Source organism: Geotrypetes seraphini, chromosome 1, assembly GCF_902459505.1.
Source record: "Geotrypetes seraphini chromosome 1, aGeoSer1.1, whole genome shotgun sequence".
NCBI classification, from domain to species: domain Eukaryota; kingdom Metazoa; phylum Chordata; class Amphibia; order Gymnophiona; family Dermophiidae; genus Geotrypetes; species Geotrypetes seraphini.
Genome location: NC_047084.1, coordinates 251,223,165 through 251,247,516, shown reverse-complemented (window position 1 = coordinate 251,247,516; position 24,352 = coordinate 251,223,165). Strand labels below are relative to the sequence as shown.

The window sequence follows — 24,352 nt, the reverse complement described above, 5'->3', positions numbered from 1 at the left end:
TGGTGACTTTCAATAAAAATGATTGAAACATAAGGTTTCAGTTATGCCACTCTTTCCTTAGCATAGTTTTCCATAGGACTGCTGGACATACCCAGTGCTGTCTGCATTATATCCAGGCGCTTTCTCTGTCCCTAGAAGGCTCACAGATCTTTTAGTAATTGGGGCAATGGAGGGTTGGGTGGTTTGCCTAGGGTCACAAGGAGTTGCAGTGGGAATTGAACTAGTTGACCAGGATCTCAGGCTGCTTACTCCTCAACTCCTAAGGGCTCCTTTTACAAAGGTGTGTTAGGGCCTTAACGCACAGAATAGCCCGCGCTAAATTGCCGCCCGTGCTAGACCTTAACGCCAGCATTGAGCTGGCGTTAGTTCTAGAAGCGTGGCACGGGTTTAGCGCGCGCTAAAATCCTGCGTGTGCTAAAAATGCTAGCGCACCTTAGTAAAAGGAGCCCTAAGTGTTATATGTTTTGTATAATATTCAATAGAGCATAAGAATTGAAACCCCCCCCAACTGTGGCTTTATAATAAAGGAAGAACACATGAATAAGCTTAGTTAAATTAGGAGACGCTAGCCGATTTAGCACATACTAAATATTAACGTGCGCTAAATGCTAATGCACCCCCATTATATTCTGTGGACCCGTTAGCATTTAGCGCGTGCTAAATCGGCTAGCGCCTTAGTAAAAGAACCCCAAAGTTACATAGTTGCATTATCAGGCAAGAAAAACCAAAATACTAAAATTAAATTTTAGACCCACTGTATAAAGAAATATTTCCATGGTTAGATAGTTTGGCAAAGATCATCTTTTAATATGAAAGTGTACACTTTTGCCTCAGAAATAAATTTGGCCATGTTATATTTCATTCCCACATAGAAAGCACTCTGTACCAGAGTAGTTTGATTCTATATTTCTCATGAGAATCTACCATAATCGCTTCCTATTTGATTTCAGTTCACCTAAGGTAAAAATGAGAATTTGTTTTAGTAACATTTTTAAAGACATCACTCACCATGTCTCCATTATTTTTAATGGCTTATGCTCACTAATATGTATCAATCTGCATTAACGCAAGCTGTACCTTAGCAAACAGACCCAACTTTGATTAGAAGCCATAATATATAAATGTATATTGTAACTGCAATAAACAAAAAGAGATGGTACGTCTGAATTTAATGCATTCAGAAAACAGCATTAAAGAAATGTTTCTGGATTTGAAAACAATTAAAAACTAAAAAAAACATTACACAGGAAAGGGGATAATAAATATATATTGTAGGCTGGAAGAGTAGTATTTTTTTTTTTTTTACAGTAACATACCCTCTCTTTTACATAACTGCAAAAACTGTTTTTAGCGCAAGCAGGCGTGCTGAATGCTTTGTGCTGTTCCTAATGCTCATAGGAACTCTGAGCGTTGGGAGCAGCGCAGAGCATTCAACGCGTCGGCCTTCACTAAAAAATGCTTTTGCAGATTTGTAAAAGGGGGAGGGGGATAATTTGGAAATCGTTAGTGAATAGATACTTTCACACAGTTTCAAAAAATATTTTTTTTCTTGTTTTTAAATAATTTAATTTATAGTCGGAATTCAAACACAACTTTAACACTCATAAGAAAAATACAAAATGCTTTTCAGTTTAACAAGTAGAAAAATATAACTAGTTTATATGGGAAACAGGGATCTAATACTGTACATAAGCAATTTATAGAGTTGTATAAATAAGTTATAGCTTAAAATGTCCATTTTAATAAATTCATCATGAAAGTTTCAAAGAAAACTTCATCAACAATCTTAGGGTCACTTTTACAAAGCTGCGGTAGCGAATCCTGGCGCTGCACATGTGGCGCAGCCTAATCAATTCCTATGGGTTGCATCACATTTGCTGTGTTGAGACTCACTACCATGGCTTTAAAAAGGGCTCTTAACCCCTCTTTTACAAAGCTGCATTAGGAATTCTGTGAACGTCGGAGATAATACCGCCCTGGCCTACTGCGGCTTTGTAAAAGGGGAGGTTAATGCATTAGCATATTAGTGCCAGTCAAATGCCCTGCCAACAAGCTCAAAGAATTTTTTATTGGGCTCATAAAAGTAGTCATGCAGTTTATCAAGCAAATAGGAATTTACTGGAGGGTGAGCTCTTCCTTTCGATTCATGTAAACAGCGATCCCTACTACCATCCCTCAGGCAATAAAATCCCTTCGTTTTGTTGAAGTAAAAGTTTGATGCATTAATTTGAGGCGATAGCTTTAAAAATCTCTCTACCTTTTCCATTTCTGGGAAGGGATTACTGATTAATCTATCCCCATCCACAATGTGGATACGATCAAGCGGGAAGAACTGTAACCAGTTTTGCATGAAAAAGTGGTAGACACTCCTGTTTATTGCTTTGTAGTTCACGTTAATTTCACCGTTCTTCAGCAGAAGGTCTTCGACAGGTGGATACACTTTATTTTTCTGCTTGTGGTTGTAGAACACTTGGGTGTAATCAGACAGCACTCTTTCAATTGGGTCTCTCAGAATAAGCAGCAGTTTGATGGATCCATTCATGCTAAGAACTCTTTCAGGCACTTTGGGTGATGTGAAATATGCTGGAGTTTTTTCCACTGTGAGCTGGTGGGGGTATGAGAATGGCATTTTATTTACATACCACTGTAAACCTTTTCTGTATTGATCCTCCCAGTCAAAGAAATGGACTTCACTATCTGCCACTGCAACGTCCGGGTGGAGACTAAGCATCTCGAGCAAGGCTCTTGTTCCACCCTTTCTGACACCAATAATAATTGCATGTGGCAGATGCTGCCTAGTTCCATTAGGGTGAGCATTTTCTTGCACATCACTCTTCAAAGAGTTCAATAAACGCTCCCTGTGAGCGGACTGAGAAGCGGCCTCGGCTTTAGAAAAGGAAGTTGGTTTAGAAGGCACTAGATGAGGTTGAACAAAGAGCAAGACCGCTCCAAACAGAAATGCTGCCATGACAGAACTCCACAGTCGAGATTTACTCAACTAGGTAAGTGGCATAAAGCAAATTTTCAGGCCAAAGTCTTCAAACATATAATTGGTTGCCTCCTTACTCAGCATTTGTGTTTCTCTCCAGTGGCAATTTCACTGAAAAAAAAAAAAAAAGAGGAAGAATTAGAACAAGTCATTCTTGGTATATTCAAAGTCTACAGGGCGCATGTCAAAAAAAAAAAAAAAAAGAAAAGTCTAACAATGATTTGAGGCTCCTTTTACTAAGCTGTAGTGAAACACTGGCATATGCTTATCACAGCTTAAAAGGATTTACTCTGGGACAAACTGAGGAATCCCACGGGAAGTTCTAATGTGTGCGCACAACCACAGGCTAGAAAACTTTCTGGGAGGATGCATATCTAGGCGCAGAGTGAGTATTTTTATGCTAATCATTGGATTAGCTTAAAAATACTCACTCTGCGCCTAGATATGCATAACATTCTATAACATAACTTTATTCTTCTATACCGCCACAATCAGACGATTTCTAGGCGGTTTGCACTGAAGAGAGCTGGACAGTCAGCGAAGTACAAAATACAAATAGCAAGAGTACAAGGTATTTCCTAAAAATAGTCAAAGTAAAATTAATTGTTATTAATATATTTCTATTTAGGAAATGAATTTATCAAACAGTACAGTCTTAATTTCTTTCCGAAATGCACTGTAAGACACTCTGGCACCTCAATCGGCAGGCACCTAGAAAAATGGTGCCAGCCGTATGTCAATCACACTTAGGCACCATTTACAGAATCGTGGCTAGCGGCGCCTATGTAAACACTTAGGCACCCGAAATGTAGACCAGGGTTTTAAGGGCCTACATATCGGGCGCATACGTTTTTGGAGAATCCCGCTTAGCGGCACCTAAATCATGCTCCGCCTATAAAAACATCCACTTAGGCATAAGGTGCCACTGAGCACCGTGTGATAGGCACCTATCATCCAATTAAATTTTTTTTTTTCCACGATTGAGGCTATTTTGCCAATTAAGTTAGGTGCATAACTTTAAGCATCCTTTATAGACTCAGCCCTTTAGTGTATGTACATTAGCTTAGGATTAGCATTTGAGCCCTTACTGCCTATAAAATAGGTAGCAATAAGGGCGCAAATGCAAATTCTTTAATAATGGCTATGTGCCAACGGTAAAAATAGCACACTGCCATCAATTCCAAAAATGGAAAAAGTTGGCCACTTTCCAGCTGTGGTAAAAGTGGTCTTAGTGTGTGGGAAAGACCCTGTAAGAGCACGCTAAAGCCACATCCTTACACCACCTCTTGTTGTATACTGTCTTGAACTGAATAGGTATGATGGGATATAAATAAAGCTATTATTTTTACCACAGCTTATAAAAGAACTCCTTGATCAAAACTTGTTTCCTCTTCTTTTTGATTCTGCGTCCTCAGGTTCTAAAACTGGGGGCAACATTTGCGCTTAGATTTCCTTGTAAATGTTTAGTTAATTTTCAGGGAATTAAATATGTACTTTTTGAGTCCTCACCATTGTCAAGATTTATTTCAGGTAAAGATGTGATCACTGCTAGTAATCCTGTCAAGGAGGGTCTAGATAGGTTCCTAAAAGAAAAGGGGATTGAGGGGTACAAATAGAAGCAGAGGTAGGTTATAGGATTAGTCAGAAACCACTTCACAGGTCATGGACCTGATGGGCCGCCGCGGGAGCGGACCGCGATGGACCTCTGGTCTGACCCAGTGGAGGCAACTTCTTATGTTCTTAATCTTCATGAAGAAGGCTCGTAATAGGTGGCCCAGGTGATATTCAGGTTCGCCTGTCTGTTTTCCTAATAATGATTTAATAATTTATGAATATTCATATCCAGAAGTAAATTATTGCATCCAAAAAAAAAAAAAAAAATTTATGAATATTCCGATTTATTTTAAAGCTCTCTCCTTTATATTGTGAACTAATTAACAGTACAAAAGGGGAAAATTTCCATTCTTCTAGTATTTGCTTTGATGTTTGTTTTATTTGTAACTGTATAATATGAATGATTTTGGAAATTCAATAAAAAGAAAGAAAAAAAAGAACTCCTTGATATTTAAATACCATATATACTCGAATATAAGTCGATCCGAATATGTCGACACCCTTTCACCTCCCCCCCCCAAAAGGAGGAAAAATGGTTGAATATAAGTCTGGTGGCTTAGTATTCAAGTCAGGCTCTGCACCCAGCTCCCTTCCCTGTCAGATTCTGCACCCAGCACCCTTCCTTCCCTCTCTCCTTCCCCTGTCAGGCACTGCACCCAGTTCTTACCTGTCAGGTGCTGCACCCAGCACCCTTTCCTCTCCTGTCAGGCTCTGCCCCTTGCCCCCCTTTTCACCTAGTCGGGCCCACGAGGGCAATGCGGAGTCCGCCGACTGGTGGCAGCATGACCCTGGTGTGGCTCCCAAAGAGGGAAGACCCTACACAGTACTTCAGTTCACTGGTGTATTACTCATAATAAACCAACATCAGATGCTCCGCATATTGCAAACAGTTTTAATTTAAAAAAAACCAAGTAACAAGACTGTCTTTCTGTTGGCAGTAGGAAAATAACAGACAATATTTCTCCAAGGCTCCTGGCAGTTCAATAAGCCAACAAGAAAACAAAAATTAAAAAAAAACCTGCTCCAGGTAAGTATCATTAAGTTCCGAGCAGTTTTAAGAGTTCTTTCAGGAAATGCAAAACTCTCAATCACCGGTTTACTATATTCCAAGAATCTCTGGATTTCAGTTTATCTTAGTCCCGGTCTTCACCAGGCCCTTGGCTTTTAAACAAACAAAACAAAAACTCTAGCACAGGGATCTCAAAGTCCCTCCTTGAGTGCCGCAATCCAGTTGGGTTTTCAGGATTTCCCCAATGAATATGCATGAGATCTATGTGTATGCACTGCTTTCATTGCATATTCATTGGGAAAATCCTGAAAACCCGACTGGATTGCGGCCCTCAAGGAAGGACTTTGAGACCCTGCTCTAGTACTATGCAGCTTTAAACAAGAAACCACAAAATTCCCAACCCGAGGTCTTCTGTGAATCCTACTCCAATCCTGTAAGTGCTAAGCTTGGTCCAGTTCTAACACCTGCTTCTCACAAAACTATGTCCCAGCTGGTGCAGAGTAGCTTAATCAGTGCTAGGCACAAGTTCAATCCTTGCTTATAGCCCAGTCCCCGCTGCTGTGCAACAAAGAAAAAAAACACTTTTCAAAACATTCTTTGCCAGGTCCTTCTTTCCAGAAATAGTCCCAAAAAAACTCTTTAAGGAAAACTTCAAAAAACAAAAGAATAATTCACACTCACACTGCCACACTCACATCCATGGGTTCCAGAGATTCCACTCCAGGCATTACAAACTCTGCCACTTCCATTTGTTCCTCTGTGTTACAGTATTTTCCCAGTCCATGGGTTCTGGTTTGGGAGCTTGCCCTTGCCTAGCCAGGAGAATTCTTTCTGCCAGCCCCTCTTGAGCTGTTCCTCTCAAGAGAAGAGCCACTCCCAGTCTTACGTGGCTGAAGTACTGCTTTGGAGGCTCTCTGGCTCCCTCTCAGTTCAGTGGTAATATTACTCTCTGGGAGCTGGTTGTATTTCCTAAGGGAGTTTGTTTTTCTGACAGGCTCTGGCTCGGGAAAGGGATCTAGGTCTGCATCAGATTCATTGTCCTCAGGATAGGCAGACCTGTCCTCTACAGCCTCTAAGGCTCTACCTGCTTCTGGATTTCTGGCTCGGGGAGTCGACATAATCCCTATCCTAACTCTGACAGGGTCATCCTTGGGGATGGGCATGTCACATCCTCCCTGTCCTAGCCTCATACCTCTACTGCTGATCCCCCATGAAGGTGCAGCGGGCAGGAGCAAACTTTCCAAGTTCAGCCGCTGAGAACGAGCAGTCACGCGATTTGGCGCTACTACTCAGTGATGAGCGGCTTTCCTTACTGGCTCCTAGAGTTTTGTTCTAAACTGCAATGAGAAGGAATGGACTTAAGACAAAGCTGCTTTGAAGATGTTAACAGAAGCAGAGCTAAAATGAGCCACCGAAATAGCCACAGCTCAGACATCATGGATGTTTGTTATACAGCACTGAAGTGTCAGCCCAGCCTGAGGTAGTATGCCAGAGCACATTTGCAGCCCAAGGTGTGAAGAGCCGTCTCCAGAATGCATATGCAGTTTTGGAAAGAAAAAAACACACAAAACTATGGATTGGTTAAGGTGGAATTTCAAGATGACTTCACGTAGGAATTTCAGATGAATTTTGAAACACTGTTGTGGTAGAATTTTATGTAGGGAGGATTTGATACAAGAGATTGAAGTTCACGCACACAGGTGTACAGAGATGAGGTAATGACGAAAATTTTCCAAGTGAAAAATTTGAAACAGCAAGATGTAAGTGGCTCAGAGAGACTTTATAAGTGCAGATGGGATCTTAATGTCATACTAATCAATAGGAAGTTTCATGTGGAATAGGCCTTTCTTGAAACAAACTAGCAAGGGGTGAAGAGGCTTTTTGTGTCTAAGTGAGAGTGTGAGAGCAGTGTAGAACATTTAGCACACTGGCCTGCACTAAAAAATGCTATTGTGGTTTTGTAAAAAAAAAAAAAAAAAAAAAAAAAAAGGGGGGTTGGGAGGTTAAGCAAGCTGTTCTAAACACCCAGTTCCATGCTGTTAAGGTTCCTTGCACCATGTGCTGCAAGTTTTAGCATGTGTGTGTGCTGAATAAAATGTTTGTCTGGTTGAATTCTGGAGTATCTTTCTTTTATTTTCTTGGATTTATATTTTATTGTATACTGTAGTTGCCCAGTTCCAAATCTCTATGGCTTCTATGCGAAGGGGTGGAGGTGAGATCTTGTTCCCCCTTGTTTGTTCAGGTACAATATGATAACTTAATTGTCTGTATGGACAAGGACTGTCCTGGAATGTTTTGAGTGTGTTGCTTTTGCTTGCAGTTTGAGAAGATTGACATGGAGGGTTTGTTCATAGTGAGACCATACTCCTTGAATGTGGAAGCCATCTAGATGAGCACTCCATTCTAACATTTTAGAAGTTTATGATGGCCAAGAGGATGAAGGGGAGATTGTGAGGAAGTCCGAAGTGACTTGGATTGGAGCAAACAGATGTCATGAGGCTTGAGACCACTGGGTTAACAGGGTTCATTATGGAACTCTGAGGTGAAGACATACCAATGGAGTGATGTGTACTGTGGATGCCATGTGACCGAGAAGGCATAACATCTGACATGAGGAAGTGCTATGGGAGAAGACTGACATGTGACAGATTGTCCACTTTGCTTTGATAGAAAAGCTCAACCCCATGTAGTCTCCAGGAGACCCCCTATGAACTCCAGTGTTTAAGAAGGTTACAGATGTGTCTTAGTAGTTGACTGCAAACCCATGCAACACCAGGAGACAAACTGTTGAATTGATAGCATGCTGAGCTGTTTGCAATGATGAAGCCTTGATCAACCAGCCATCTAACTAGGGAAATATATGAAACACCCATGTGCAAAGGGCTGCCACCACTACCATTAGGCATTTCATGAAGACATAAGGGGCCAAAGCCAATCTGAAGGACAAGACAGTGTGTTACAAGATACTGTTCCTGCTCACAGAAAATAGGATGGATATGCGAGTGTAGGCTTACACGATCTAGAGAGCAAAGCCAAGTCACCTTTTTCCAATAGATGTAGAAGGGTTCTTAGAGACACCATGCAATTTCTTCTATAACAAAGTATTTGTTGAGGCCCTGGAAGGTCTAGAATTGGCTGATATCAAGAAATAAATACTTTTAGAACCACTTATCCCTCTCCTTCGGAGAACAGGTTCTATTGTGTTTAGCTGTAGAAGAGCCAAGATTTCTTGGTAAAAGGAGGGTCTTCAAGAGAGTCTCTAACTTCCTCCACATGGGTGGGATGTTTTCTGATCAAGCATAAGGTGTAGTCCTGAGTGAAAACCCGAAGCACCCACTGATCACTTGTTATAAAATTGTCCAAAGCTGATGGAAGTAGATTAATCTGCCTCTAGTGGGAAGATTGGGAGGAAGATGCAGTGAATGTTGTCAATGCTCTCTAGAAAGGAGGAGACAAAGGGAGGACTACTGTTTGGACCAAGATTGAGTTGGTGATTTCTGTGATGGTGGTGATGGTGAGGTGGTGATGGTGAGGTGAGGTGATGTCCAGTGTCCTTTTGTTGCCTTGAAGGTTCACCAAACAGGAGGCCTAGAAGATGATGAAGATGGCAGATTGTAATGTTGAAATAAAAACCCTGCTTTTCAAGAAATCCATCAAGACAAGTAACACTGCAGGAAGCATTTCAACTTCCCCAGATCCTACAATCTTCTAACTAAATTATCTATCTTGTAATGACCCTGATACATTGTCCAGACCCCCCCCGAAGTAACCCACTCTACTTTGTAATTCTCCTGGAAATGTCCAGATAACTTCTTGTGTAATCCGTCTTGAATCGCAAGGTAATGGCGGAATAAGTCACTAATGTAATGTTATGGTAATATGAACATCTGGATGAGACAGAACATTTTCTAGACTATGAAGATTGAGAGGCTTGTAGGTTTAGATAAATTGACAAAAATGAACCAAAATTGGATAAAAAACTGGAACAAGATAAAAACAAGAAATTATTAGGAAAACACTGAAAAATAAGTGGCACATAAGAAAGCAAAAGTTTGATCCACTGAAGAGACGCTTCTCAGCTCCGAAACTGAAGAAACTGATGGTCCTGCGAGCCAACATTGGGCGAGAAAGCACAGACACGTGTGCGGTATGGGCAATGCCTAAAGATTTAAAGTGACAGTGCACTTGGTAGTGTCTGTACCGGGTTCTATGGATGATGTTGCCCACTTGTGAGAATATTATGCCTGCTTGTCCTCAGAGAATTAGAAATACTTACTCTGTTCCAAGTTCTTTCTAATTCATATTCATTACAAAAAAACAAATCTATTGTCTGAATAAAATTCGGAACTCACCACCACAAGAGTTTCATGGCAGGGATATAACAAAATTAGCTAAAAGGATCATTATACAATGGTCCTTATTTTGGCAGCTCTATTCATGTTTTTGATGTCTGAACAAAAAACAAAAAAGAAACTGCAGACTGATATGTACAAGATGCAGGCAATGTTTATTTTACCCAATATTTATTTTACCCCTTAATGCCCCAATACCACCTTTTTACAAACCAAAAGACCTAACACGGTCTGTGTTTCAGAAAACATGCCTTCTTCAGGGTTCCTAAGAAAATAAACAGACCTAAGAAATAGAAATACAATAAATACATTTCTAAAAATATATATCAGTTTCTTTTGTTGTTTGATGTCTGAACAGCATTTAGACATCCATATTGCATGGACTGCCAAATCCTGATTTTTATAAAGCTGGGATACAAATGTTTAAAACCTTAGTACATCCTTATGATTAGAGGGTGCTGTCTGGGTATGTTTTGAGTGGGACCAGGGAAGGGTCAAATTATGGACATCAATTCTGATTTCAGAAGAAGGGATGTCTATGTCCAAAGGGACAGATGGTGGTGATATTTAGATACGATACCCAGCACATTACAGATTATAGAAAGGTGCTCTGATTGAACAGTATTAGATTTGGAGGGACTAAGAGAAAGTCACACACCCCTTAATCTTACAGTTGCTGTTCACCCCTCCCCAACCACCCAAAAACAAAATTAGAAAGGAATAACAGGCTCTGTGACATTCTGAGGAATAAAGCCCAAAAAGACAAATCGTGGTACTAATAAAAAAAGTGGAGGTCTAGCTTAATGGTAACAGCTTTAATATTTTTTTCCTGAGAGGGCGTCAACACATTTGGCAGCGATGGTATTCCATGGCAGTTCAAGGAATAAGTATCAATGTACTGATAGTGCCTTTGTATAAGTCTCTGGTGAGGCCCCATTTAGAGTACTGTTTGCAGTTCTGGAGACAGCATTTTCAAAAGGATATACCATATTTTTCGCTCTATAAGATGCACCTGACCATAAGATGCATCCACCTGTAGAGGAGGAAAACCCAAGAAAAAAAAAATTCCCACTGGCCTGCCCTGTACCCCCTCTGGTGGTCTAGTGGTAGGCCGGGACAGTGTGCTGTAGGCAGCAGAGGCACCCCCCCCCCAGTAAGTAGCACAGGCACACACCCCCCATAGGCAGCACAGGCACGTCCACCCCGAATCTTGAGAACTGACTGCAGCCAATCGGGGAGCAGCGCCGGACCAGGCAGGAACATGGACAGCACATGCCTACCTTCTGCGCCGCTCTGCCCGAATTGAAGAGCCGTCCAGCAAGGGAGGCAGGAGCACAGAAAGGGGACTTAAAAAAAGGTACCGGGGGACTAATAACGGGGGGAGGGGTATTCGCTTCATAAGATGTACATATGCACTTAGGATGCAAAAATCCATGGGATGGTATAGTATAGGAGGTGAGTAACTTCTGTAAGTGGAAGACTTGGGGGTGATTGTGTCTGATGATCTCAGGGTGGCAAAACAGGTAGAAAAGTGACAGTCAAAGCCAGGAAGATGCTTGGGTGCATGAGGAGAGGAATGGCCAGTAGGAAAACGGAGGTGATAATTCTTGGTATAAGTCTCTGGTGAGGCCCCATTTGGAATACTGTGTGCAATTTTGGAGACCCCACCTTCAAAAAGATATAAATAGGATGGAGTCAGTCCAGATGGCTGCTACAAAATTGGTTAGTGGTCTTTGTCATAAAATCATATGGGGACAGACTTACCCCCTCTTCTATTAAACTGCGCTAGCAGTTTTTAGATCAGAGAGCCGCACTGTATGGCCTGCGCTGCTCCCAACGCTCATAGGAACTCTATGAGCGTGGGGAGCAGTGCGGGCCATTCAGCGTGGCTCACCATGCTAAAAACTGCTAGCGTAGTTTAATCGCAGAGGGGGGTTAGAGAACTTAATATGTATACTCTGGAAGAAAGACGGGAGAGAGGGGATATGATAGAGACGTTTAAATAGCTCCAAGATATTTAAACCTTATTAGCTTACTGCAGATTACTGAAGGGTTGCAAATGCATCTAGCACTTTAAAGTGACTTACTTGGAGATTTCCACTATGCAATAATCCGCAGTATCAGAGACAGAATAATTGTTAAATAAAGCATACTGTGCAGTATCTTTAGAACAGAGTTAATGATGTGAAAGTTAAGATGATTTTGTTATTCATTCTATTTTCTTTGCAACCACAGTTAATTGTGATGCAACTTCAAAATAATTAACCACCCTGCTATTAAACTGAAAATGTTTCAGGTTTGTTAGATTACAATTAGAACTCTTTTGCTAGGAAATGAGAAGTTCTGATGCTTTATTCACTGAAAACATAATTAAATAGTTTGCCACATGCAGTTATATGTGGAGAAAGCTCTTTTACAGAATCAAGAATCAATAATTAAGATCACAATGGCTACTACATACACACTTTGAGATTACGGCATTCTTGTATGGCATAAACAGCATATTTGATTCATAGTGTGCTACTACCATAATTTGGTCTGCAAAACAAAATTCTTTCATTGTGTTTCTATAGCAAATATCTTTTCTGAAAATAGGACCACAGAATGTACAACAATGGATCCCAAACGTGCCTGTATTGATTCCAGGGCCAGTCATATTGATGTTGGAGAACATGAAATCCTGAGATAAGGTTTGCACAAAGCTCTGCAAAGGCAAATTTTATCTCTTGCATATTTGTAAAAAAAAAACAACTGACTGTAGGTTTACAGGTCAAGCTTGAGATACACTAGTCTTATGTTGAAACTAAATTCTGGAGCAGAGTAATTGGGACTCCACTGATGAAAAAAAGCATACCATCAACTGTCCTTCCTCTATGTCGACTTAGCAGCCTTGATACTACCTTGCATATTCATTAGAGATATCTTGAAAACCCGATTGGCTAGGGGTACCCCTGGACAGGTTTAAGAACTACTGTGCAAGACCAAAACAAGAGGACAGTTTTCAGTGGACAAACTAGGTACATAATCCCTGGTTACTTCAGAACTTGAAGACCTAGCAGACAATTTTCAAAGAGAAATGTAGATTTAGTGAATTTTCGTAAGCACATATATAAAAAAAAACTCCATGAATTATTCAGCCCCTTTCTTTGGGCAAAGAGGTACACGGCATAAAATAGACGTACAGATCTGAAAAATGCATTGTGTATCTGTACTTTCTCTCCCAGAAAAAGCGACCGATATCAAGGGTGAGCAGAAGGCCATAGTGCTGCAGTTGATGTGGATCCAATGAACAGGCAGAAAGGATCTTTACTAACTCAGAGGGCAAGTGAAAGGAATGAGAAACTGCTGAGCTTATCAGGGTAATTGAAGATGGCAAATACAAGGGAAGGGAAGAATAAAAACTTGAAGTCGACGAGGTAAAGTAGATCTACAACAATCATGTTACTTTTTTCAATTAAAATCACCTTAACTCTGCTTTATGTACCTTATAGCATGAATACATTCAATGGAAAGATAGCAGCATTATTAAAATTGCATACAGTACAGTTGTTAAAAAAAGTGTAAAATAGAAACCACTATGCACAACTATAGAGAAAAGAACAGCTGCCTCAAATACCAAAAAAATGTGGCGAGAAAGATCTCAGAATACTGGAACCCATAAATTCAGTCCATCAGTCCTGCCATAGGATATAGCACAATCATAGGTTTCAAAAAATCGCCACAAAAACTCCCAAACTTAGAGTTCCTTTTACAAAGGCGTGTTAGGGCTAAAATTCCACGTGCGCTAGCCGCTACCGCCTCCTTTTGAGCAGGCGGTAGATTTTCAACTAGCACGCGCTAATCCGGTGCATGCGCTAAAAACACTAGCGCCCCTTTGTAAAAGGAGCCCTTAAAACCAGTTCAAAATTATTCTCATAAATACAGCGATGTACTTATCTCAAGTTTCAAGTTTTATTAGGATTTTATATACTGCTTATCAAGGTTATCTAAGCGGTTTCACAATCAGGTACTCAAGCTGTGTCCTGAGATTCCTAAAAGACGATATCAATTCAGTCAAGTTTAACAAGGAGATACACAGCACAGTCCATTTCGCACGGAAGGAACAAAAATTAGCAATTCTTTACCCAAGCCCAATTTTCACTATTATAGAAATTTAGTTCATTTTGATTTGCTTCATAAAAAAATAGTGTTACATTTCTGATGCAGATTCTTTTAAGATATTGTCAGGTTGGCATGAAATGAAAACATTCTTGGATGTAAGCTTGCCTGGGTACCTAAAAAAAATTGGTCACAGACCTAGGAGTAGACACTCAGCATGTGACAAGGCCACCAGTGCCCTGTAGGCTTTATAAAATGGAAGGGGTGTAGACAGCATCCTACAACCTGGCTAGTGTCCAAGTTTTTTTGAAAAAAAACTTTCTGCATTAGCAGTTGGGCTATTGATATGCAATTGCTTTATTGAATATCACTGCAGTCTTCTTCCTTCCACCCACCTCTGAACAAAAAATTACCAGATTTCTGATATTACCTATCAAGCTTGGACCACAGGAGATTCTCTTACAAGTTTTAAATAAGTTAATTTGTGCAGATTTCTTTATATGGAGTTCTGCAAGGGATAAGCAGAACCTTGTTGCATATTACATATAAAATATGCCAAGAATTTGCTTTAAAATAACTTTGCATTCTGAGCTAGAAAAAGTAATTTCAGTACACAATTCATAAGCAGTGGAATGCTACTTGGCTTGGGGGGGGGTGAAGGGGGGAACCTAGGAGCTCCGCCCTAGCCCCAGTGGAATCTTGCGGCAGGGCCCATTATCAGCTCCTGACTCCACCCCTACCTCTTCCCAGTGTTATACTTTAAATCAGTGGTTCCCAAACCTGTCCTGAAGGACCCCCAGGTCAGTCGGGTTTTCAAGATGAATATGCATGGAGCAGATCTGCATTTCTGGCATCTCCATTATATGCAAATCTCTGTCATGCACATAACTGTTGTAAGGCAAAAAAAAAAAAAAAATTCAGGATTTAACAACCGTAGAAATGCCTGATCTCATCAAATTCTATTCTACTGCACCCACAATCAAATATAGTCTCTTTAGTTTATATTTACTGATTCACTTTATATTGAGACCACAGTCAAAACAGCATCACATCATGATGCAAGTCAGACCTCCAGGAATCACACTTATCTTCATCACTATCCCCCCCCCCCCCCCCACACACACTTTTTACAAAACTGCAGAAGCATTTTTCAGAGTGCGGGCCTACGCTAAAAAATGCTTCCGTGGTTTTGTAAAACAAAAAAAAGGGGGGGTATATACCACAGTTTGGGTTTTGACTCACCAATATATGAGAACATGCGAGAGAAAAGTGTGGTCACCTGACCAACAGCTGTGCTGTTTGCCATCTATGTACAATAGCTTTTTGGGCCATGTTTGTGTCTCTGGTCAAGAGATACTTTCTTCTTTGGAGGGTGGAGAAAGTCACCTCTGTGCGTGGGAATGTTTTGCTGGCTTAGGCTGGCGAGTATAAGAAGTAGAGAAGTCATATTGGTAATTGAAGCCACATTGGTAGTCAGAGAAAGGAACCAATTCAATACCAGTGCCTAGAACTATTTGAGGGCACACCATTCCATCATGTCCTCATGTCAGCTACACCCATTCTTTTGTGACTCAGATACTATTACTATTAATTGTTTCTATAGCGCTACCAGACATACAGAGTGCTGTACAGAGTCACAAAGAAGAAGAAAACAGTCCCTGCTTGAAAGAGCTTACATTCTAAACAGACAAGACAGACAAACAGGATGTCATGGATACAGTTAAGGGGAACGGTTAATGGCTGGGTTGGAGGGCAGAGGAGTAGGGTTAAGGATTGAAAGCTATATCAAAAAGGTGGGTTTTCAGTCTGCTTTTAAACAAGGAAAGGGAAGGGGCTTGACGGACAAACTCGGGCAATTTATTCCAGGAATAGGGGCAGTTTGATGAAAGGAACCAAGTCTGGAATTGGCAGTGGAAGAGAAGGGTAACGCTCAGAGTGACTTAACTGAGAAACGGAGTTCTCTGGAAGTTGTATAAGCAGAGAGAGAAGAGAGGAGAGATATTGAGGGGCAGCAGAATGAACACACTTGTACGTTAGCAATAGGAGCTTGAACTGGATGCGATGGCGGATAGGGAAGCATTGAAGTGATTTAAGGAGAGGGTGACATGAGTGTAGCGAGGCAGACAGAATCTTTAAAAGCACTCTAATTCACAGGTTAATATCCTTTAGCCTTATTTTGATGCTTGTTCTAAAGGGAAGAAATAAAAATGTTAAGCCAGACACTCAGGAATGGTTCTGTGAGATAGGAAGTGTTTCAATTTTCAGCTGAGCCATGCCAGATGGTAGTGAATCTGAAGACTGTCGTAATGTGAATTATAGATCAAAGTAATTTTCAACGGAAGACCCCAAATTTGATCTCAACATTTAGCTCTTATAAAACTGTGATTGTTAGCTGAAATATCCCATCATTTGTGCAGTAAGCTGCTTTGCATTAACTTTGCTTAAAAAGGCAACTTGCAAATGGTATTTAAATTAAGTTGCTATATTTCATCCTGCAACTGCTCATCATAATGTGACTGCCTGGGATAAGGTGCCAAAATAACAGATCCATAATGTTGACAATGGTCATTGTTCATATCATGAGTCCATACGCAGTCTGAACTTCTGTCACAAAATGTTGTTTTCACATAAGAATGGGGTTTTTTTTTGGACTGTTTTCTTACAGATCGTTTGCTCTAACAGAATTCATTAAAAATGTTTCTTTTTGTTTCTGGAGATGTTAAGTTATCTTTTTCCAGAGATGGTCACAAATATTTAACTGCATCTGATAAACCCATTGTGAATGGACAGTTACTGTATATCACACAGTCATCTGAATGCTTAAAAGTGCACTATTATAACATTACCACACAGCATTCACTGGTTGCCCCATCCACAGTTCACCAGCGTCCCATGCCTCCCTCCAGCTGTGTGAGATTGTCCAAGCTGGTGTGCATCGCAGTAGGAAGTGCATTACATAGATGTGAGGTCACATCTGTGGTCTGACATAGGTTCAGCTAACACTACTTTGGAACTTTTCAGTATAAGTTTGTGTACAATTTTTAAGCAAGACCAACAGCAGTTTATAAAAGTCTTGCTGAACAAAGAGCCTTTTATTAAATACATATATTGCCATGAAAAAAAATGTGTTATTTGACAGTACACACAGGAAAAGTTGCCATGTTACAAAATAACACAACAGAGCAGCATCCCTTGGGCCTTTGCAAGTGAAAGTAATGTTACCAACACATAAGTCAATTCTAGGAAAGTTGTGGACAGCACAAAGTTTAAGAAATCATAGTGTCTGGGCCTTTAAATTATAGTCCATAGTTCAGAATAGAAACGGATCTCAATTCCCTAGAGCAGGGGTGCCCAATAGGTCGATCGTGATCGACCGGTAGATCACCAAGGCAAAGTGAGTCGATCGCAGAGCCCATCCCGGGCTCTGTGATAGACTCACTTTGCCTTGGCGATCTACCCGCCAATTACCCGTCAATTCTGCTGTTGGAGAGGAAGTTCGGGCCAGCCAATCGCTGCCTGGCTGGGCCGGAACTTCCTCTCCGATAGCAGAATTGACGTCGGGGAGAGGAATGCTGGTCGGCCCGACGCAGGGAAGCAGGGAGAGCTTGGGGTGGCAGCGGCTTTGGGGCCTGTTACCCGATGGCAGCGGTGGCGGCTTGGGGCCTGTTCCCCGATGGTGGCAGCAGTGGCTTGGGCGAGGGCAGGGAGAAAGAAAGAAAGGAGGCAGGCAGGGAGACAGAAGGAAAGAAGGGAAACAGAAAAAAAAGAAAGGGAGGCAGGAAAGAAAGAAAGGGCAAGGAGAGAGGAAGAAAAAGTTGGGGGAGGGAATGAGGTCTGGAGGAGAGGAAGCATACAGTCTGAAAGAAGGGAAGAAAGATTGGATGCATAGACAGAAGAAGAAAGTGCAAACAGAGACTCATGAAATCACCAGACAACAAAGGTGGGAAAAATGATTTTATTTTCAATTTAGTGATCAAAATGTGTCTGAATTTATATCTGCTGTCTATATTTTGCACTATGGCCCCCCTTTTACTAAACCACAATAGCGGTTTTTAGCGCAGGGAGCCTATGAGCGTCGAGAGCAGCGCGGGACATTCAGCGCAGCTCTCTGCGCTACAAATTGCTATTGCGGTTTAGTTAAAAGGGAGGGGGGTATATTTGTCTATTTTTGTATGGTTGTTACTGAGGTGACAGTGCATAGAGTCATCTGCCTTGACCTCTTGGAAAAAACCCCGGAATAGGAATGATAATTAACATTTTCTCAGCGTACAGTGTGCTTTGTGTTTTTTAAAAAATTTTATTATTGGTAGATCATTTTGACTTGGTCATTTTAAAAGTAGCTCGCAAGCCCAAAAAGTGTGGGCACCCCTGCCCTAGAGTCTACATATAGCTCCTAGAGTTATGCACTACAATTTGGGTGCACTCCTGAGATTCGCATGACATTAATTGGCTCTTTAGCCAATTAATTTGCAATAACTGAATGCTAGCAACCAATTGTCGTTAATTTGCACCCATTAAAATTTGCATGCACAACTGGCTGCACGCTATCCTATAAAGGCATGGTGCCTAACTAATTGTGTGCAACTCAAAATGGAGCATGTCCTACATGGGGGTGTTCTGAAGAGTTATGCATGTTCTAACACAGTGGTCTCAAACTCGCGGCCCAGGGTCCACATGCGGCCCACCAGGTATTATTTTGAGGCCCTCGGTATGTTTATCATAATTAGAAAAGTAAAATTAAATAGTTTCTTGATCATGTGTCTCTTTAGCTATAAATGATAATATTATTATTAAGAAGGCCAAAAGGAAAGATTTATAAACTATAAAGAATTTTACCTCATGCAAAATTGTCATCTTAAATAATAAAATGCTAGCCGCGCATGCGCCCTCGCGCCACATGTTCCCTGATCCCTTTTCTGTCGGGGTGTGGCAGCACGAGTGCACATGCGTGCTTAGTACGTCACTGGCGGGGATGGACAGAAGCAGCGTTGATGGGCAAGGGGCCATCCTCGCCCGCCTCTAGACCAGGGCAATCTCAAAGCGCAGTGGCCATGCTAGGGGTAGGGTAGGGAGGAGGGCTTTGAGGCAGGCGGCTGTCGGCGGAGAGCAGCTGAATGTAGGAAGCGGAGCGGCCAGGTTAAAAAAAAAAAAACCACCGAGTGAACCGGACTGCTGAGAAAGCGCGGGAGGCCTGGGCCGGGCTGCGGACGGGGACGGAGATGGGGCGGTGAGACTTCCCTGTGGCTGTCCGCTGAGGTGAATAGCTTTCCAGCGGCTACGTTTCGCTCCCTCTGCCACAACTTCCTATTTCCGGTAGGGCGGAATGCGGCACAAGGAAAGAAGTTGCGGCGGAGGGAGCGGGACGTTGGAGAAGCAAACTTTTGGATGGTGTTGGAAACTTCAGAGACAGGTTTGTAGGTCGGACGTGGGGATGGGGCATTTGAGAATGAGGGAGAGAAGTCGGGCCACGGACGGTGAGACTCGGGAGAATGGGAGGAAGAGATGCCAGACCGTGGGCAGAGCAATCCACGTGCTTTGAATTCGGGTGAAGAGAGCTGTTATGACGTCAAAATTCAATGCGATTCAGGGAAGTGGTGTGGGGGGAGGGAAATGGAGGGGGGAGGGATGCTGCTTTGGCTGCTGCACAGGGAAGTGGTGGGAGAGAAATGCTGCTGCATAGGAGGCAGGGAGAGAGACAGATAGACAGACAGACAGCGGGAGGAAGGGAGACAGAAAAGAAGAAAGACACAGGGGCAGCGAGATACACAGAAAGACAGACAAAGGGGGCCAGGGACAGAGACAGGCAGAAAGAAAGACAGCGGGAGGGAGAGAGAGACAGAAATAAAGACAGACAGACAGACACATATTCTAGCACCCGTTAATATAACGGGCTAAAATACTAGTTTCTTTAATAAGATATTAACTGGGGGGTTTTCTGAGGCCCTCCAAATACCTACAAATCCAAAATGTGGCCCTGCAAAGGGTTTGAGTTTGAGACCACTGTTCTAACAGAATACTGCCTCTGCGTGCCTAACTTGGGGGCCAGCATTTACACCCGTTAGGCACAGGAATAGGCTCCCTTTATAGAACTGTGCTTAGTGCCAACTTTTCACACATTTGTGTGTGTGTGTGTGTGTGTAGGGGGAGCATAGCATAAGATGAAAGATGATGGACTCGGGAATAATCTAAGGAAATGTTTATTTACAGAAAGGGTGGTGGATGGAACACATCTTCCCAGTCAATGTGGTAGAGACAAGGACTAGATCTGAATTCAAAAAAGCAGGAAACAAAGCACAGAAAATCCATAAGGAAGGAGGAAAAAAAAAAAAAAAGATTGTAGGACTTAATAGCTGGTATGCATGGGCAGAGAGGATCGGTCATGTGGTCTTTGTCACCATTTTCCATTATCTATGAATATTTCAACTCTGGCACTTATACCTGATTCAAGCTATTCGAGGAGACGCTACCTCTTTGGGATTAAAATGGATCTCAGAAATGCAAATGCTTGAGCTTTAGAGCTCAGCTGTTTAACTGTCTCCCCTTGGGCAACAAAGTTTTGCCAAGCGTTTCACCTAACAAGGTTAAGCAGCAAAAACCGACTTCAATAACTGCCATGCCAAATTGTGTGTGTAAATTTTTTCCATGTGTAAATGGTGCTAAAGTCCTCTAAAATCTGTCAGTGTAATAATTTGTGTGTGTGTGGCATTTACTAACAGTCCTCTCTAATGCAATAAATTACATTATCACACACAAACCACACAATCATGAAGGTTACCTCAGCTTACATTTGACTAATTCTTACTGTAAATTGCCTTGAGTGAACTCCTTCAACGAGGTAGTAAATAAAATCCTAATAAATAAAAATAAATAATTATGGAGATCAGTAGGTCAAGCTCCATCCCTGGCAGTATTCAAATCCAGTCTAAATGTCCGCTTTTTCAAGGCTGCTTTAACTCCTAATCCCCACTGGCTTGAACCCATGCCTGAGAAACTCTTTAACCTGCCCTTTTTGTCTGAAAAGGTTGCAAGCTCAACTGAGCAGAGGCGGTCTCTTGAATGTTTTAATGTACAGTGCTGCTTACATCTAGCAGCGTAATAAAAATGTAAATGGTAATAGATCTGCAAGTTATCTTTCAGTGCTTGAATTCTAGGACTATCACTAGATCTTACTGTACAGTTAACTGGCAAAGTGATGGCATCCTAGCACTACAAAACTACCCAATCTGGTTCAGCTACAAGTCTCGAGTCAGCAGTAAGACTTGCTGACTAATTATGAGTAAAGTCCACTGTTAATTATGGGATTTGTTCATTGTTCTATTTCTTCCACAGAGGTTCTCTCACTCATTATCAGAAACAGGCCCTATCAGATGAAAAGCCTGACCCCTTTAACTTTCACATGGTAAACAGGAGCACCAGCTGTGTCATTTATTATTCACAGAAGAAACCATTATAGAACTCCATATTCGCTGAAATAAAGGAAAAGTTAACTAAATAAGGCCAATTTCAAATCAGACAAGTGGAGACGCAGCGTAATGGTTAGAGCTGTGAACCAGAGACCAGGGTTCAGATCCCAATGATGACACTCTTCTTGGGCCTTGGGCAAGTCATCCAACCCTCCATTACTTAAGATATAAATAGAGACTGTAAGCCCCCTGGAGACAGAAATATACCTACTGTACCTAAACATGATTCACCTTAAAACTATCACCTGAACAGCATGAGCTAAATAGGAAACAAATGGACATTGAAAAAATATATATGTATTTCAATACAGAAAGTCTGCCAACAAACCCCAAAAGAGCTGCCTTCCACTGAACCCGATTTGGAAACAAAATAACAGGTTTGCCAAACAGCATATAATTTTAATTAAATGATGTGACACCATCGGATATAGAATGTACAAATTGTGTTGCACAAGGCAGATCCCTGTAATCGGCTGCACTACACACCCCAGAAAAAAAAAAAAAAAAAAAAGGTTTTTCCTTTTTGCTGTCTGGATAGTTTATATGACTTTTAGGTCAACAGTCTGTCTGTAGAGTTTAAATTTTGCTATCAGAAATGTGGACTATAAAGTGACCACTGCACATTTTCAAACACTGTAAAGCAATCAGCTATTTCGTGTACGAGATAAAAATAAAACGAATCTGACAGGAAAGCAGATTTTACACTACAGTCATTTATCACCAACCTACCAGAACAAATTGGCACATAACGCCAACCTGCAATGAGCTATGTTACACGTGAAATGCACATTGCTGTACCCATTACTCATTAGCAGTGTACAGGAACAGAAAAAAGTACGGGGGAGGATAAAAAGAGGAAATCACCTAACGCCATACCGATCGCAACTGTAGAATAATCTGTTCCTTGTTTGATGCAAAGGGAGAAACCCCGGGAAAGCCACAGACACAAAGCAACCGGGAAATACAAGTAGGAGAGCGAAACAGACTTACAGGTACAAAGGGACCGAGACCTCCGGAGGGAGAGAGCTCAGGAGAACCCCACACCCTCGTGCAAGTACTGAACATGCCAAATCTCTCCAAAGGAGGATCGGGGAGAGAAGCGAGCCACTGAAAGCGAGTGGAGCGCGGAGAAAGTGGGGAAAGGAGCAATCGGCAGATGGTCACTTCCACAGCAGGAGAAGCGAGGACCCCAGCAGCTTGGAGGCAATCCTGGCGCCACAAACTCACCTGCTGAGCGCCTCGGTCAGTGCCATGAGGGGGGGGGGGGAGAGCCCGCAGTAACAGCCAGCCGCCAGCAGTAGCCGCACCACTCGCCTCTCGCTCAGGGACTGTGCGCTCCCGCCTCCTCGCGCAAATGCTCGAACCGCGCTCCTTACTAGCTGCAGAGCGGCAGCCAACCACAGCCCGGCTCGATCGCCTATTGTAGGCTCCTGGGCCAGTGCGTCATCCAAGAAGACCCCGCCCACGCCGAGGCCCCGCCTCTCCTCGCTCGTCCTGCTCGGGTGGCGCTCTGGGCATCGGCAGGGGACGCGGATGCCGGGAGACTCCAGCAGTGGTGCCGAGACGTGGGCGAGGCGAGGGAAGGGTTTTTGCCAGCGCAGCCCGAGCGGTACTGCCCTGACTTTTCTACGAGCGCGCGGGCGACGAACTCTAGACGCACGGCTGCGTGCGTTTGCGTGCATGTTTTTTTTTTAACCCATTTTGCTTCCTTGTCGTTTTGGTGCATTTGCTTACGTCTGCTAAAGTGGGCTCATACGCGATTGTGTTAAGTTTAAAATTGTGACTCCTGTATAGTAGTGGGGTAGATTAAAAACGTGATTTAAAAATGTAATGTAAAACGTGAAAGAATACGGAAGTTTTCTGCTTATAATGACATATAAAAATAAATATGCTCGGCGGAAATTAAGAAGTAGGTGAACTATGCTTGAAATTCGATCTTGAAATTCGATACAAGTGCATTTAGATTTAAGGAGAAATGATGGCAAACCAGATGGCATATTTATAATTATCTGTGAATTATTGGATTTCCTGATATAATTCCAGTAATACATAAAATCCAGTGGCAGATTTAGCGGTTTAGCTGCCCAAAAAAGAATTGAGTTAGTGTGGGCGCCCCTCTCCATCTAGTGGGAAGAGATCCCGTTCTGAAATTATATCCAATGGTGCATGTATGAGAGGAAATAATGCCATCCAACAGAGCTGTGTTCACAGATGAGACATACTTCTAGTGGCAGTTGGCTACGCCAAAAATATTAAAGCACAGACGATGGGATAGCATGCATTCTGTAGTCTGCCATGGACTTGTATTTTAAAGCTGTCAATTCAGTGCTGTGATTAGGACACACAGTGTTGAAGTTGAAAACCTTCTTCGTAATTACTGTACAACTTTTATTAAATGATCTAAACAAAGTCCATACTAGTGGTATATAACAGGATGCCCGCATTTACAACCCCCCTTGGGTGTGTAACTTTGAAGAATACTAAGGGCTAGATGTACTAAAGTCAGCCATCGTTGTTAAACCTGTTTTTACAGCTTTAACAATTGCTTTTACTGACCCAATGCACAAAACGGCCCACCGTGTGTTTTTCCCCTCGATCGCCCATTTTCCGATCTGGCCTTGCAAATTAGCTAAAATCCCATGCACTAACATCGCTTGGCTTATTCCCCTCAAAAAGAGGGTTTTAGCAATCGGAAAAACTGACTGTGTTACCGACAGGTCTGCCAGGTTTTGGTGGGGATTTTTTTTCCAGTGGCACATATATTTCCGTGTGTTACACACACAAAATATGTCCCATGAAAAAAAAGTTCCCCACCGCCAATGACGGC

At 42.0% G+C, this 24,352-nt stretch overlaps 1 protein-coding gene across 3 annotated transcripts; it reads right to left on the bottom strand.

Moving 5' to 3' along the window:
- Positions 1 to 1,375: 1,375 nt before the first annotated feature.
- HS3ST1 (heparan sulfate-glucosamine 3-sulfotransferase 1) lies at positions 1,376 to 22,942 on the bottom strand. 3 transcript variants are annotated; one of them, XM_033949095.1, is made up of 2 exons: positions 22,753 to 22,942; positions 1,376 to 3,100 (listed from the first exon to the last, which is right to left on the bottom strand). In XM_033949095.1, the coding sequence occupies exon 2, from the start codon at positions 2,966 to 2,968 to the stop codon at positions 2,024 to 2,026; it is 945 nt and encodes a 314-aa protein (XP_033804986.1). In that variant the 5' UTR covers positions 2,969 to 3,100; positions 22,753 to 22,942; the 3' UTR covers positions 1,376 to 2,023. The 3 variants fall into 3 exon arrangements, with proteins under 3 accessions (XP_033804986.1, XP_033805004.1, XP_033804994.1); XM_033949113.1 differs by lacking the exon at positions 22,753 to 22,942 and adding an exon at positions 6,308 to 6,401; XM_033949103.1 differs by lacking the exon at positions 22,753 to 22,942 and adding an exon at positions 6,294 to 6,313.
- Positions 22,943 to 24,352: the final 1,410 nt, after the last annotated feature.